The sequence below is a fragment of the Leucoraja erinacea genome, chromosome 2 (genome assembly GCF_028641065.1).
Source record: "Leucoraja erinacea ecotype New England chromosome 2, Leri_hhj_1, whole genome shotgun sequence".
Lineage (NCBI taxonomy): Eukaryota > Metazoa > Chordata > Chondrichthyes > Rajiformes > Rajidae > Leucoraja > Leucoraja erinaceus.
Window position 1 is genome coordinate 76,361,262 of NC_073378.1, and position 12,173 is coordinate 76,373,434.

Below are 12,173 nucleotides of genomic sequence, written 5' to 3' on the forward strand. Positions count from 1 at the left end.
GATAATTTTTTATCGATTTTCTTTTTTTTATAGACTTATTGGAGGGAAGTATAACGGCAAAGGAGATTTAGGCAAGACATTCTAGAGCAGGGCACTTGGCATCTGAAAGCATAGTATCCAGGGTGAGATGATGACAAAGAGGTGGTGCAATAAAGCAGAACTGGAGTAATGTAGCTATGTCAGACAGCTGAAGTAGGAAGAGATTGGAAAACATGGATACAAATTAAAAAAAATTGGGATATTGCCTCACCAGGAGACGAGGAAACCAGCAAACATGGAAGTGATGAGTAAATAGATTGGCACGGGTATAATTACAGAGGACTGACAGATGATGCATGCGAGAGGTCAGGTGGAGAAGCACTGGAAAGCATGGATGCAACAAAACACACAAGAAAATAGGAGGACGCTATTAGGCCCTTCAAGTCTGTTGTACCTTTTAATATGATCAGGGCTGATCAATGCTGGCCTAAACCCTTCATCTTTGCTGTTTCTTTAAACCCATCTAGTCTTCACCCTATCAAATATTTATGCGTCCCCACTTGAAATATTTCTAATGATCCAGCTTCCACCACGCATTGGGATAGAGAAATCTGGAGATTCCCCACCCTTTGCAAGCAGACGTTTCTACATACCTGGGCTTTAAATGACCGGCCTCTGACCTTGCAGTTATATCAGCTTGTTCCAGACTCTCCCACCAATAACCCTAACCCTGTGAAGATTTCTTAGGATCTTGTATATTTGAATAAGGTTACCCCACTAACTCTTTTAAACTTTTTTAAACTCCAAGAAATATAGTATCTCTTGGTTGGTTAAACCTCTCATCCCAGGAATTAATCCGGCGAAGTTACTATCTATTTTTGGAAAGGGGTCCAAAACTGTACACGGTATTCCAGTTGTAGCCTGAACAACACAAGGTACAATGGCAACAGAGCCATGTTTAAACTCAAACCTCATTGCAACAAAGCCCTAAATGCTTTTTGCCTTAGCTACTCACTGGACCTGCTTGCCTGGTTTTTTGAGATTCAAGGATGAGAACATCCAGATTACACTGTAGCTCACTTACATTAAGATAATAATGCCTATGATCCATCTTACTATAGAGTATGACTTCACAGTTCCCTACATTAAACTTCATTTGCCAGTATTTTGTCTACTCGTTTTATCTATCTATATCCTGTTTGAGAATCACAATATCCTCATCACAACATGTCCTTCCAACAAATAAAAGAGGAAATCAACACCAGTTGAGGCAGGGACGAAAATGAGACAATGCTACTCTATCACACAGTAGCCTCATGAAGCAGCAAGTTTATAATCAAAAGCTCACGCTCATGTCAATTGTGCCAAAGTTGCAAATGGTCTGATTCATCTGTGAACAACTAATAGAGATATGGACATGGTAGCTTCGAAAGATAATTTGGTGAGGACAAAAATGATGACAGCAATCTCCTCTTTCAAGGAAGTTTCTGCATACTCCTGTTATTAGCTAGCCCTTCAGATTGAAGATGACTTACTGCCACATCAGATTTGTGCAGGGAGGTGGCTGACCAATCCCAGGCTATGCCACAAGTACATTGGCTCCTTGTGCTTCCACATGGATTCATGCTTAGTCTCCATCGTGAGTGGTCAGTGACAGTGCCACATCTTCTCAATTTCTTTGAAAATACTTTTGATAACTTTGTACTTGGGCATGTGCAGTGTGCCCCAACAACAGAAGTGGTTGAGTGGAATCAGAGCCGTAATGCTGGAGATGCTGCCCTGGGAGAAAAACCTGACACTGGTTTACCTATCCTGCCAATTGATTATGGATAATTTTGAGACTGCATGGTTGTAATTCAATGGTTTTGCGTTGCTGCTTTAGGTTGTCCATATTTCTGAAGCATATAAGTGGTAAAGCATTACTGATGATAAGCATACCAGGAGCTTAGCATTAAGTTTGAGGTTTTGTCCTTTGTCAGCTGAAGGCAATGTTGACACACTAAAGTCAATGAAAATTTCATCATAGATATCTGTCTTTGCAAAGAGGTGGCACCCGAGATAGGGAAGTGGTCCATGTCTTCCGATATCTCAATACTGATCTTCATTGCAAGGACAGCAGGACAGCAGTGTTTGAAGAAATCATTTACATCAGTTACTGTCCACGGAAGGCCATTTTCTTAATCTGTTTTAGGAATGGGTGATATAGTCATTTTCAAAGTAAAATTGTTAATCTGTAGGATAAATGGCAGGAAAGGTCATTGCCCTCCAGAATAAACCAATAATAGGCCTTTTTCACGGGGCGACTTGACGCAAGATGTAGCCAGAGTGAAGTGGTCATGGTCTAGCACGATATCACACGATATAACGGGGGTAGAGTAAAGAGTTCCCACGGTACTCGGCAATTCTGTCATTTGTGCGAGTGACTTGTCCGTCTCCCGATCTTTCCCGTTAATCGTGAATGAACATCGTGGACTGTAGTGTAGTTAATCACGTGGCACAAATGATGTTACTTTGTTGTCACACACCATATTGTTTTTTTTCACTCGAGCTCTTTAATGAGCTGAAGAATAATCTGTGTTTTTTTAGACAAATGTTGTTTGGTGTGATGCACCTTCTCTCAATATGTGCAAGAAGTTGTCTTTTTATTTTGTCAACTATGAATAAAGACTGTGTCTCACATTGACCGTGATGATTGTGTTATTTTATGATCTACTGAGAGGTGAAACTTTCAGTCTGAAGAAGGCTCTCGACCCGAAACGCCACCCGTTCCTTCTCTCCAGAGATGCTGCCTGTCCCGCTGAGTTGCTCCAAGCAACTGGTGTCTATCTTCAAAGGACTGACCAGGACTGCCTCTCTCTCTCTCTCTCTCCCTCCCTCCCTCTCACACAGGCATGACTGGAGGAACTCCGCGGGCCAGGCAGCATTTACGGAGGGAAATGGACAGGCGACCCATTCTTCAGGCTGCCTTATGTCTCTCCCCCCCCCCAACTCCCACCCACACACACGAATGCTGGAGAAACTCAGCGGGTGCAGCGGGGCCGAAACGTTGTCTATTTCCTTCGTTGCATAGATGCTGCTGCACCCGCGGAGTTTCTCCAGCATTCGCGTGTGTGGGTGGGAGTTTGGGGGGGGGAGAGAGACATAAGGCAGCCTGAAGAATGGGTCGCCATTTCCCTCCGTAAATGCTGCCTGGCCCGCGGAGTTCCTCCATTCATGCCTGGAGGGAGGGAGGGAGGGAGAGAGGAGGGAGAGAGAGAGAGAGAGAGAGAGAGTGAGAGAGAGAGAGAGAGAGGAGAGAGAGAGAGAGAGAGAGAGAGAGAGAGAGAGAGAGAGAGAGAGAGAGGCACACACAAGGTGGATGCGAAATCTCACCTGCCTGTTTCAGTGACAGACACGCACCGCCAGTAAATGAAGACACCCCCATCTGTCTCCCCCTCCTCTCCCTTGACTCCCCCACCTTTCCCTCCCAACTCCAGTCCCGTCCCGACCCCCTGGGAAACTGAAGGTTTCCCGCTGTAATTAAAGAGTTCCCACGGTAGACTGTAAAACTGGGACCCTGGTTCTGGACTCCCCCAACATCGGGAACATTCTTCCTCCATCTAGCCTGTACAATCCTGTAGATACGATTAGACAGGTATCTAGTTATTTAATTCAATTAATGATTTCTATCGCCATCTTTCAATCGGGTTCGGCCAGGAAGGAACTGCAGATGCTGGATTAAAACGAAGATAGACACAACATGTATCTCAGCGGGACAAGCAGCATATCAGAAGGGTCTCGACCCGAAATGTCACCCATTCCTTCTCCCCAAAGATGCTGCCTGCCGTCGAACTCATTCTCTTTAAACCGGCATCTGCTGTTCCTTCCGACACATACACAAGAAATAAGCAACTTTTCGGGCCGAAACGTTGCCTATTTCCTTCGTTCGATAGATGCTGCTGCACCCGCTGAGTTTCTCCAGCATTTGTGTGTGTGTGGGTGGGAGTTGGGGGGGGGGGGGGGGGGGGGGGGGTAGAGAGATAAGGCAACCTGAGGAAAGGCTCGCCTGTCAATTTCCCTCCGTAGATGCTGCCTGGCCCGCGGAGTTCCGCCAGTTAGAAACTGCTTTCAGACAAAAAGGGACACACTGACATTAATGAAATGCTTGCTAGCTAGTTTTATTAGATTTGTATGTAAATAGCAAACTGGCTGGATTCACTCTATCCAACTTCCGGGTTCACCGTTCGCAGGAGTTCCCACGGTAACCGCAAGAGTTACTACGGATATCGCACTGGCAACTACGTTCATAAAATGTTGCAATGCTCAACCACAAGTGTACAAGTCACTCTTGGACAAATTCAAACATGTTTGAATTTTCTCCCGAGTACCCAAGTTACACGATTACCTGCCGTTAGCGCCACGGTGGTCCACGAATGCCGTACTGTTATCGCACGAGGTTCCCACGATGTTAAAACTCTGGTTACCTCTTGCGTCAAGTCGCCCCGTGAAAAGGGGGTTTAAGACACATTGCAGATATGATTAGGCTTTCACATGGAAATACACAATTCTTGAGAATCATGCATTTCTAGTTGCAGAGATCAAGTTCCTAGTGAGAGGTGAATGGGATAAGTCATGTAATAACAGCGATTTTGGACATTGTAGTTTTCGAATCAGACAGTAATTTTCGAATCAGACAGGAATTCTCCTACTTCCCAGAATTGACAGATTATTCTAAATGCCTGAACAGACAATTATACATTATGGACTGAATGGATTGCATTTCGGCCATCAAGTCCTAATTAAATTACATTTGTTAACACAGCATAAAGTTAACTTGGCTTTGTATCTGGCCAATACAATTTGGTTCAGTTGTAGCATCCCCTTGCATTGATAAAACAATTATTGTTTCTCTGTATCTAGAGAATTTATTTTCCCCAATCAATTTAGTTTTGTTCCTCTCATGATTCAAAACAACAGATTCTAAGCAGATCTATGGAAAGAGTTTTCTCGGAACAAAGTTAACATGTTTAATGACCTGCTATAATATACACACCATTTTACTTTCCCCCCCCCCAAAAACAATGCAACAACACATTCACTTGGGATGAGAAAGCTTTCTGGCACACATACACTAATTTCCCTTCTCTGGCAGAGTAAGCAGATAAAGCATTGTGCTCTTTATAACAAAACTGGCTGGACTCAAACAACAGAAGAAGGAACTAATGAACATAAATAAAGAGTGGATTTCAATTTTAGAACTATTTACAAATGAGATCAATGCTTTAGGGACCATGTATACAAACACGATACGATACAATAGAACTTTATTTTATCCCAGGAGGCAAATTGGTCAAACAGACGTACTGTAAACGAGACTGGTAGGCTCCAATACAGCTTGTATTGGAGCCTACCAGGGAGAAGGCAATTCTGAATTTAGTGTAATGTAATGAACCGGATTTGATAAAGGACCTCAAGGTTAACGAGTCATTAGGAGGCAGTGACCATAACATGGTCAGATTTAATCTACAATTGGAGAGGGAGAAGGGTAGATAGGAGATGTCAGTGTTGCAGTTGAATAAAGGGGACTGTGGGGCCATGAGGGAGGAGCTGGCCAAAGTTGACTGGAAAGATACACTAGCAGGGATGACAGTGGAACAAAAATGGCAGGTATTTATAGGAATAATACAGAAGGTGCAGGATCAGTTCATTCCTAGGAGGAAGATAGATTCCAAGGGGAGGAGGGGACGACCATGGCTAACAAGGGATGTCAGGGAGAGTATAAAAATTAAAGAGAAGAAGTACAACAGCAAAGATGAGCGGGAAGCAAGAGGATTGGGTAATTTTTAAAGAACAGAAGATGACCAAAACTACAATACGGGAAAAAAAGATGAGGTACGAAGGTAAGCTAGCCAAGAATATAAAGCAGGATAGTAAAAGCTTCTTTGGGTATGTGAAGAGGAAAAAATTAGTTAAGACTAAAGTTGGACCCTTGAAGACCAAAAAATATGAATTTATATGGGGAACAAGGAAATGGCAGATGTTGAACAGGTACTTTGGATCTGTCTTCACTAAGGAGGACACAAACAATCTTCCTGATATAGTAGTGGCCAGAGGATCTGGGGTGACGGGGGAACTGAAGGAAATCCACATGAGGCAGGAAATGGAGTTGGATAGACTGATGGGACTGAAGGCTGATAAATCCCCAGGGCCCGATGGTCTGCATCCCAGGGTACTTAAGGAAGTGGCTCTAGAAATCGTGGATGCATTGGTGATAATTTTCCAATGTTCTATAGTTCCTGTGGATTGGAGGGGAGCTAATGTTATCTCACTTTTTAAGAAAGGCGAGAGAGAGAAAACAGGGAATTATCGGCCAGTTAGCTTGACATCGGTGGTGGGGAAAATGCTGGAGTCAATTATAAAAGATGAGATAGCCAAACATTTGGATAGCAGTTACAGGATCGGTCCGAGTCAGCATGGATTTACGAAGGGGAAATCATGCTTGACTAATCTTCTGGAATTTTTTGAAGATGTAACTAGGAAAATGGACAAGGGAGAGCCAGTGGATGTAGTGTACCTGGACTTTCAGAAAGCATTTGATAAGGTCCCACATAGGAGATTAGTGGGCAAAATTAAGGCACATGGTATTGGGGGTAGAGTGCTGACATGGGTAGAGAAGTGGTTGGCAGACAGGAAACAAAGAGTAGGAATTAACGGGTCCTTTACAGAATGGCAGGCAGTGACTAGTGGGATACCGCAAGGCTCGGTGCTGGGACCGCAACTATTTACAATATACATCAATGATTTGGATGAAGGGATTCAAAGTAACATTAGCAAATTTGCAGATGACACCAATCTGGGTGGCAGTGTGAACTGCGAGGAGGATGCTATGAGAATGCAGGGTGACTTGGACAGGTTGGGGGAGTGGGCAGATGCATGGCAGATGAAGTTTACTGCGGATAAATGTGAGGTTATCCACTTTGGTAGCAAAAACAGGAAGGCAGATAACTAAATGACGTCATGTTTGGAAAAAGGGAAGTACAACGGGATCTGGGGGTCCTTGTACATCAGTCTATGAAAGTAAGCATGCAGATACAGCAGTCAGTGAAGAAAGCGAATGGCTTGTTGGCCTTTATAACAAGAGGAATCGAATATAGGAGCAAAGAGGTCCTCCTGCATTTGTACTGAGCCCACACCTGGAGTATTGTGTGCAGTTTTGGTCCCCTAATTTGAGAAAGGACATTCTTGCTAATGAGGGAGTGCAGCGTCAGTTTACATGGTTAATTCCCGGGATGGCGGGACTGTCATATGCTGAGAGAATGGAGCAGCTGGGCTTGTACACTCTGGAGTTTAGAAGGATGAGAGGATATCTCATTGAAACATATAAGATTGTTCAGGGTTTGGACAAGCTAGAGGCAGGAAACATGTTCCCGATGTTGGGGGAGTCCAGAACCAGGGGCCAGTTTAAGAATAAGGAGTAAGCCATTTAGAACGGAGACGAGGAAACACTTTTTCTCACAGAGAGTGATGAGTCTGTGGAATTCTCTGCCTCAGAGGGTGGTGGAGGCAGGTTCTCTGGATGCTTTCAAGAGAGAGCTAGATAGGGCTCTTAAAAATAGCAGTCAAGGGATATGGGGAGAAGGCAGGAACAGGGTACTGATTGGGGATGATCAGCCATGATCTCATTGAATGGCGGTGCTGGCTCAAAGGGCCGAATGGCCTACTCTTGCACCTATTGTCTATTGAGATGATTTATGTAACTACTTATGTCACATAAAGAAGATATCAGATGCACAATGATCACTATTTCGTGCCACTATATTGTAGTGTATAAGATGCACAAAGCAGTGATCCAAATTTAATCTACATATAACAGTCATCCTCTCCAAGCTCAATACTTTCTACAGAGGCTCAAATCATACTCATCTTGCTCCAAATGGATGCACCACATTGTTGTTGCGCATGTGGATGCAATCTCAAAACATTTAAATCCCAAGACAGAAAATGCTTTAAGGGTATCTCCAACTCCTTGAAGGCACAGGGTAAATGACTCACAGGTATCCCTATCCAAGATCATTCCAACTCGCACATAAGCATTTGAAAAGATAGTTGCTGGCTCTCTGACAGGAACATACAAAAGATGAGCATAAACTCTCCCAACTGTGGGGAAATCTGCTGGCCACGTCAGGACTATAGGGAAAGCAAGTCATCCTCCATTTTGAGGGGTTGCTTCAGAATCAGTAAGTCACCAACACCTACAATAACGAAAATGCTAGAAAATCATCTGCCTGGAATGTTGTGTTTTTCTCTCTCTCTCTCTCCACATATGTTGCCCAACTTCAGTATTTACAGTATTTTATTTGTTTTTTAGATTCTGATTATTTGCAGCATTTTGCCTATGTATAACGTCCAGACTACACAACATTTGTCCCTAAGCACCAGATGCAATTCCTGAGAGCTTATTGCGTGTGCAGGAACACAATTGAAATCAAGAGGCATTCAATGTGAATATCAAAATTTACAATATAATGTTTCACCTATTGATCACAAAAAAAAAAATGACAAGAGGGATAGACAGGGTTGACGTGGATAAGCTTTTCCCTCTGAGAGTAGGGAAGATTCAAACAAGGGGACATGACTTGAGAATTAAGGAACAGAAGTTTAGGGGTAACATGAGGGGGAACTTCTTTACTCAGAGAGTGGTGGCTGTGTGGAATGAGCTTCCAGTGAAGGTGGTGGAAGCACGTTCGTTTTTATCATTTAAAAATAAATTGGATAGTTATATGGACGGGAAAGGAATGGAGGGTTATGGTCTGAGCGCAGGTATATGGGACTAGGGGAGAATACGTGTTCGGCACGGACTAGAAGGGTCGAGATGGCCTGTTTCCATGCTGTAATTATGGCTATGGTTATATACAAACACCTTAACGGATTACTTGATTAATCATGTTGTCCATTTCCAGGTTAGCTGTCTGGAAGATAAGTTAACAAGTGATTCTTTGGAATTCAATCCACAAGTATCTTATAACTTTTATTCTGCAAGTATAATAAAACATCATAAACTACCTTGCCGAATATCCACTCAAAAGTCACATCCTTCAGTCTCAATTACAAAGTCAGGAAATAGCACTTATGCACTTTGAATTACCTATAAAAACATGGACTTTTCAAACTCAGCAAACTACATTGGCAAATGGCGTCGCTGTAATGTGGAATTATAGGTAAGAGGAAACTAAACACTTTTCCCAGGAGATAGAGCATTCCATGCTAATAGCTTCCTTAAGGAAGAGAACAATAACCCTGAAGCAACACAAGAAACATAATGGATGCAAGACAACTGCATATCCATGGTTTTACATTATAATAATAGGAGCACTAATCTCATGTTGTTATAACTCTAATTTTACAGTGACAATGAAACAGGATTTAGAAAGACTCCAGAAATATTAAAAACAAATTGAAATATCCAAGTAAATTAACACTGCATTTGAAATGAAGCATCAGCTGGTGAAGATAAATTAACACCGGAAATTCCAGTTAGTGAATGCCACTGACATCAGTGCCAATTAGGAACCAAACCGCCTGCAAACATGGCTGGGAGCGAAGTCGGTGAGTGGGTTGGGGTGGTGGCAGGGCAAAGACGATGGAGCGCATGGTCCGAGTAGGGGAACGATGCGTCACAGGGATGGTGGTGAGAGGGCAGGATGGGGAGCAGGGGGGGGGGAGGACACAGCGCAGGGGTGGGGTGGGGGACGCAGGCAAGATACAGGGTCGAGAAGAATAAGGAAGAGTGGCTGCAGGGTCGTGGGGGGGGGGGGGGGCTGTGGGGTCGGAAGAAAGATTGATGTAGGGTCTGGGGGGGGGGGGGGGGGGGGGAGAGAAGGGCGCAGGGCTGGGAGGGAGGAGGAGGAGAGGGCGCAGGGTCAGGGGGGGGGAGGAGAAGGGCGCAGGGTCGGGGGGTCGGGGGGGGGGGGGGAAGGGGTGCAGGGCCGGGGGGGGGAGGAGGAGGAGATGGCGCAGGGTCGGGGGGGAGAGGAGGGGGGGGCATCAGGGTCAGGGGGGGAGGAGAAGGGGCGCAAGGTCGGGGGAAGAGAAGGGGCGCAAGGTCGGGGGGGAAGAGAAGGGGGCGCAAGGTCAGGGGGGGGAGTAGGAGGCGCAAGGTCAGGGGGGTAGAGAGGGGGGCGCAAGGTCAGGGGGGGGAGCAAGGTCAGGGGGGGGGAGAAGGGAGCGCAAGGTCAGGGGGGGGGAGAAGGGGCGCAAGGTCGGGTGCATGATTGGGCAGAGTTGTGTAAAAGGAAGATGGGGCGGGGGGGGGGGTTGGGGGGGGGGAGAAAGGACACAGCGCGGGGGGCGCAGGCAAGATGGGGCACAGTGTCGGAGGAGAAGGAAGAGGGGCCGCAGGGTCAGGGGGTGGGGCTGTGTGCTGTGGGAGGGGGTGCAGGGTCAGGGGAGGAGGAGGAGGGGCGCAGGCTCGGGCGGAGGAGGAGGCACAGGGTCTGGGGGGGGGGGAGAAGAGGCGCGCAAAGTCGGGAGGGAGGAGAAAGGGGCGCAAGTTCGGGTGCATGATTGGGCAGTTGTGTGAAGGGAAGATAGGGCGAGGGTTGGGGGGGGAGATGGTTGGGGGGGGGGTGATGGGGCGAGGGTTGGGGGGGGGAGAGAGGGTTGGGGGCGAAGAGGGTTTGAGGGTTGGGGGGTGAGATGGGGTGAGGGTTGGGGGGAGAGGGTGAGGGTTGGGGGGAGATGGGGTGAGGGTTGGGGGGGGGGGAGATGGGGTGAGGGTTTGGGGGGGAGATGGGGTGAGGGTTGGGGGGGGGGGGGGAGATGGGGTGAGGGTTGGGGGGGAGATGGGGTGAGAGTTGGGGGGAGATGGGGCACGTGGTCGGTGGGGAGCAGGGCAGGATTGGGCACTAGGTGAAGGGAAGATGGGAAGAGGGTTCGGTGGAGGGGGGGGCGGTGACGGAAATGGGGCCAGGGTCGGGTTAGAGCAAGATGAGATGGATTGTGGAAGAGGACAGTATGGGGCGCAGGGTTAAGAGAGGGGGGGGGGGGGGCATGGGGCGCAGGGTTGGGGGGGGGGGGGGGGGGGCATGGGGCGCAGGGTTGGGGAGGGGGGGGCGCAGGGTTGGGGAGCATGGGGGGCGCAGGGTTGGGGGGGGGGGAGCATGGGGCGCAGGGTTGGGTGGGCGAAGGGAGAATGGCGTGCAGCAGCAGGGTCGGAGAGGATGGGGGTCGGGGGGGGGGGATCCCGGGGGGGGGGGAGGGGTGGAAGTGGGGATGGGTGACAGGGTGATGAAGAGGTTGGAGTGAGGGGTCTGGGACGACGTATCGGAAGGTGGTGGGAAGGCACAAAGTACCAGCGCCTGGGGAAGGAGGGGGGCAGGATGTGGCGCAGGGTCGGGTAGAGAGAAGATGGGGCGAGGGTTGGGGGCGGCAGGATGGGGCGCAGATGGGCCCCGGGGTCGGTGGGGAGCAGGGCAGGATTTGGGCGCGACGGTCGGGTAGAGTGAAGATGGGGCGCAGGGGGGGCAGGATGGGACGCCGGGTCGGATAGGGCGCAGGGTCACGTCAGGGAGAGGATGGGGGGGGGAGGCGAGGATGGAGCGAACGGTGATGGGTCCCGGAACGAGGTCGAGAAAGGCACAAAATACCGGGGCCTGGGGCAGGAAAGGGGTGCGGGGGGAAGCAGGCCGCCTCGCCTCACCTTCGCCTTCTGCGGCGCCGACAAGCGGATTTCGTGTACAAAGGGATTCCTGACCGGCGGCAGCCGACTGCGCCCCTCATCGCCGTCTCCTGCCGCCGAGCAGCATCCTCTCCTCGGCATCTTCATGCTGCGCGTAAAGCCGCGGCTGTGAGATGGTTGCAGGAGAGAGCGATGCTGGAGCCCCTCCCTCCCTCTGTCCGTCCCTCCCTCTGTCCGTCCCTCCCCGACCGCCGGGCGGCCGCGTCCTGCGCTGCTCTCACTCAGGCCCGGGCGCGTCGCAGCCGCCAGCCCTGCCAACGCCTCCCCGCTCTGCGCACGCGCGCATCCCACGTCAGCGGGGCGGACGGTTGGCCCCGCGGCGGCTCGAGAGAGAGGAGGTGGTGGAGAACCATCGACAGTTGCAGCTTGGACACAGAGTGCTGGAGGAACTCACTCGGCGGCACTGGCAGCATCTCTGGAGAAAAGCAACGGGTGGCGAGTCGGGTCGAGAGCCGGGGGAACGAGAGACATAGACGGT

At 48.6% G+C, this 12,173-nt stretch overlaps 1 protein-coding gene across 2 annotated transcripts in view; it reads right to left on the bottom strand.

The window, feature by feature from the left end:
* Window positions 1-11,862, bottom strand: part of lpcat1 (lysophosphatidylcholine acyltransferase 1) — a 108,565-nt gene extending 96,703 nt beyond the window's left edge. For both annotated transcript variants that reach the window (XM_055658955.1, XM_055658948.1), the window contains exon 1: window positions 11,657-11,862. In XM_055658955.1, the coding sequence (XP_055514930.1) occupies window positions 11,657-11,782 (126 nt within the window). In that variant the 5' untranslated portion in view covers window positions 11,783-11,862. The remainder of the gene's footprint in view (window positions 1-11,656) is intronic.
* Between the last annotated feature and the right edge of the window lie 311 nt (window positions 11,863-12,173).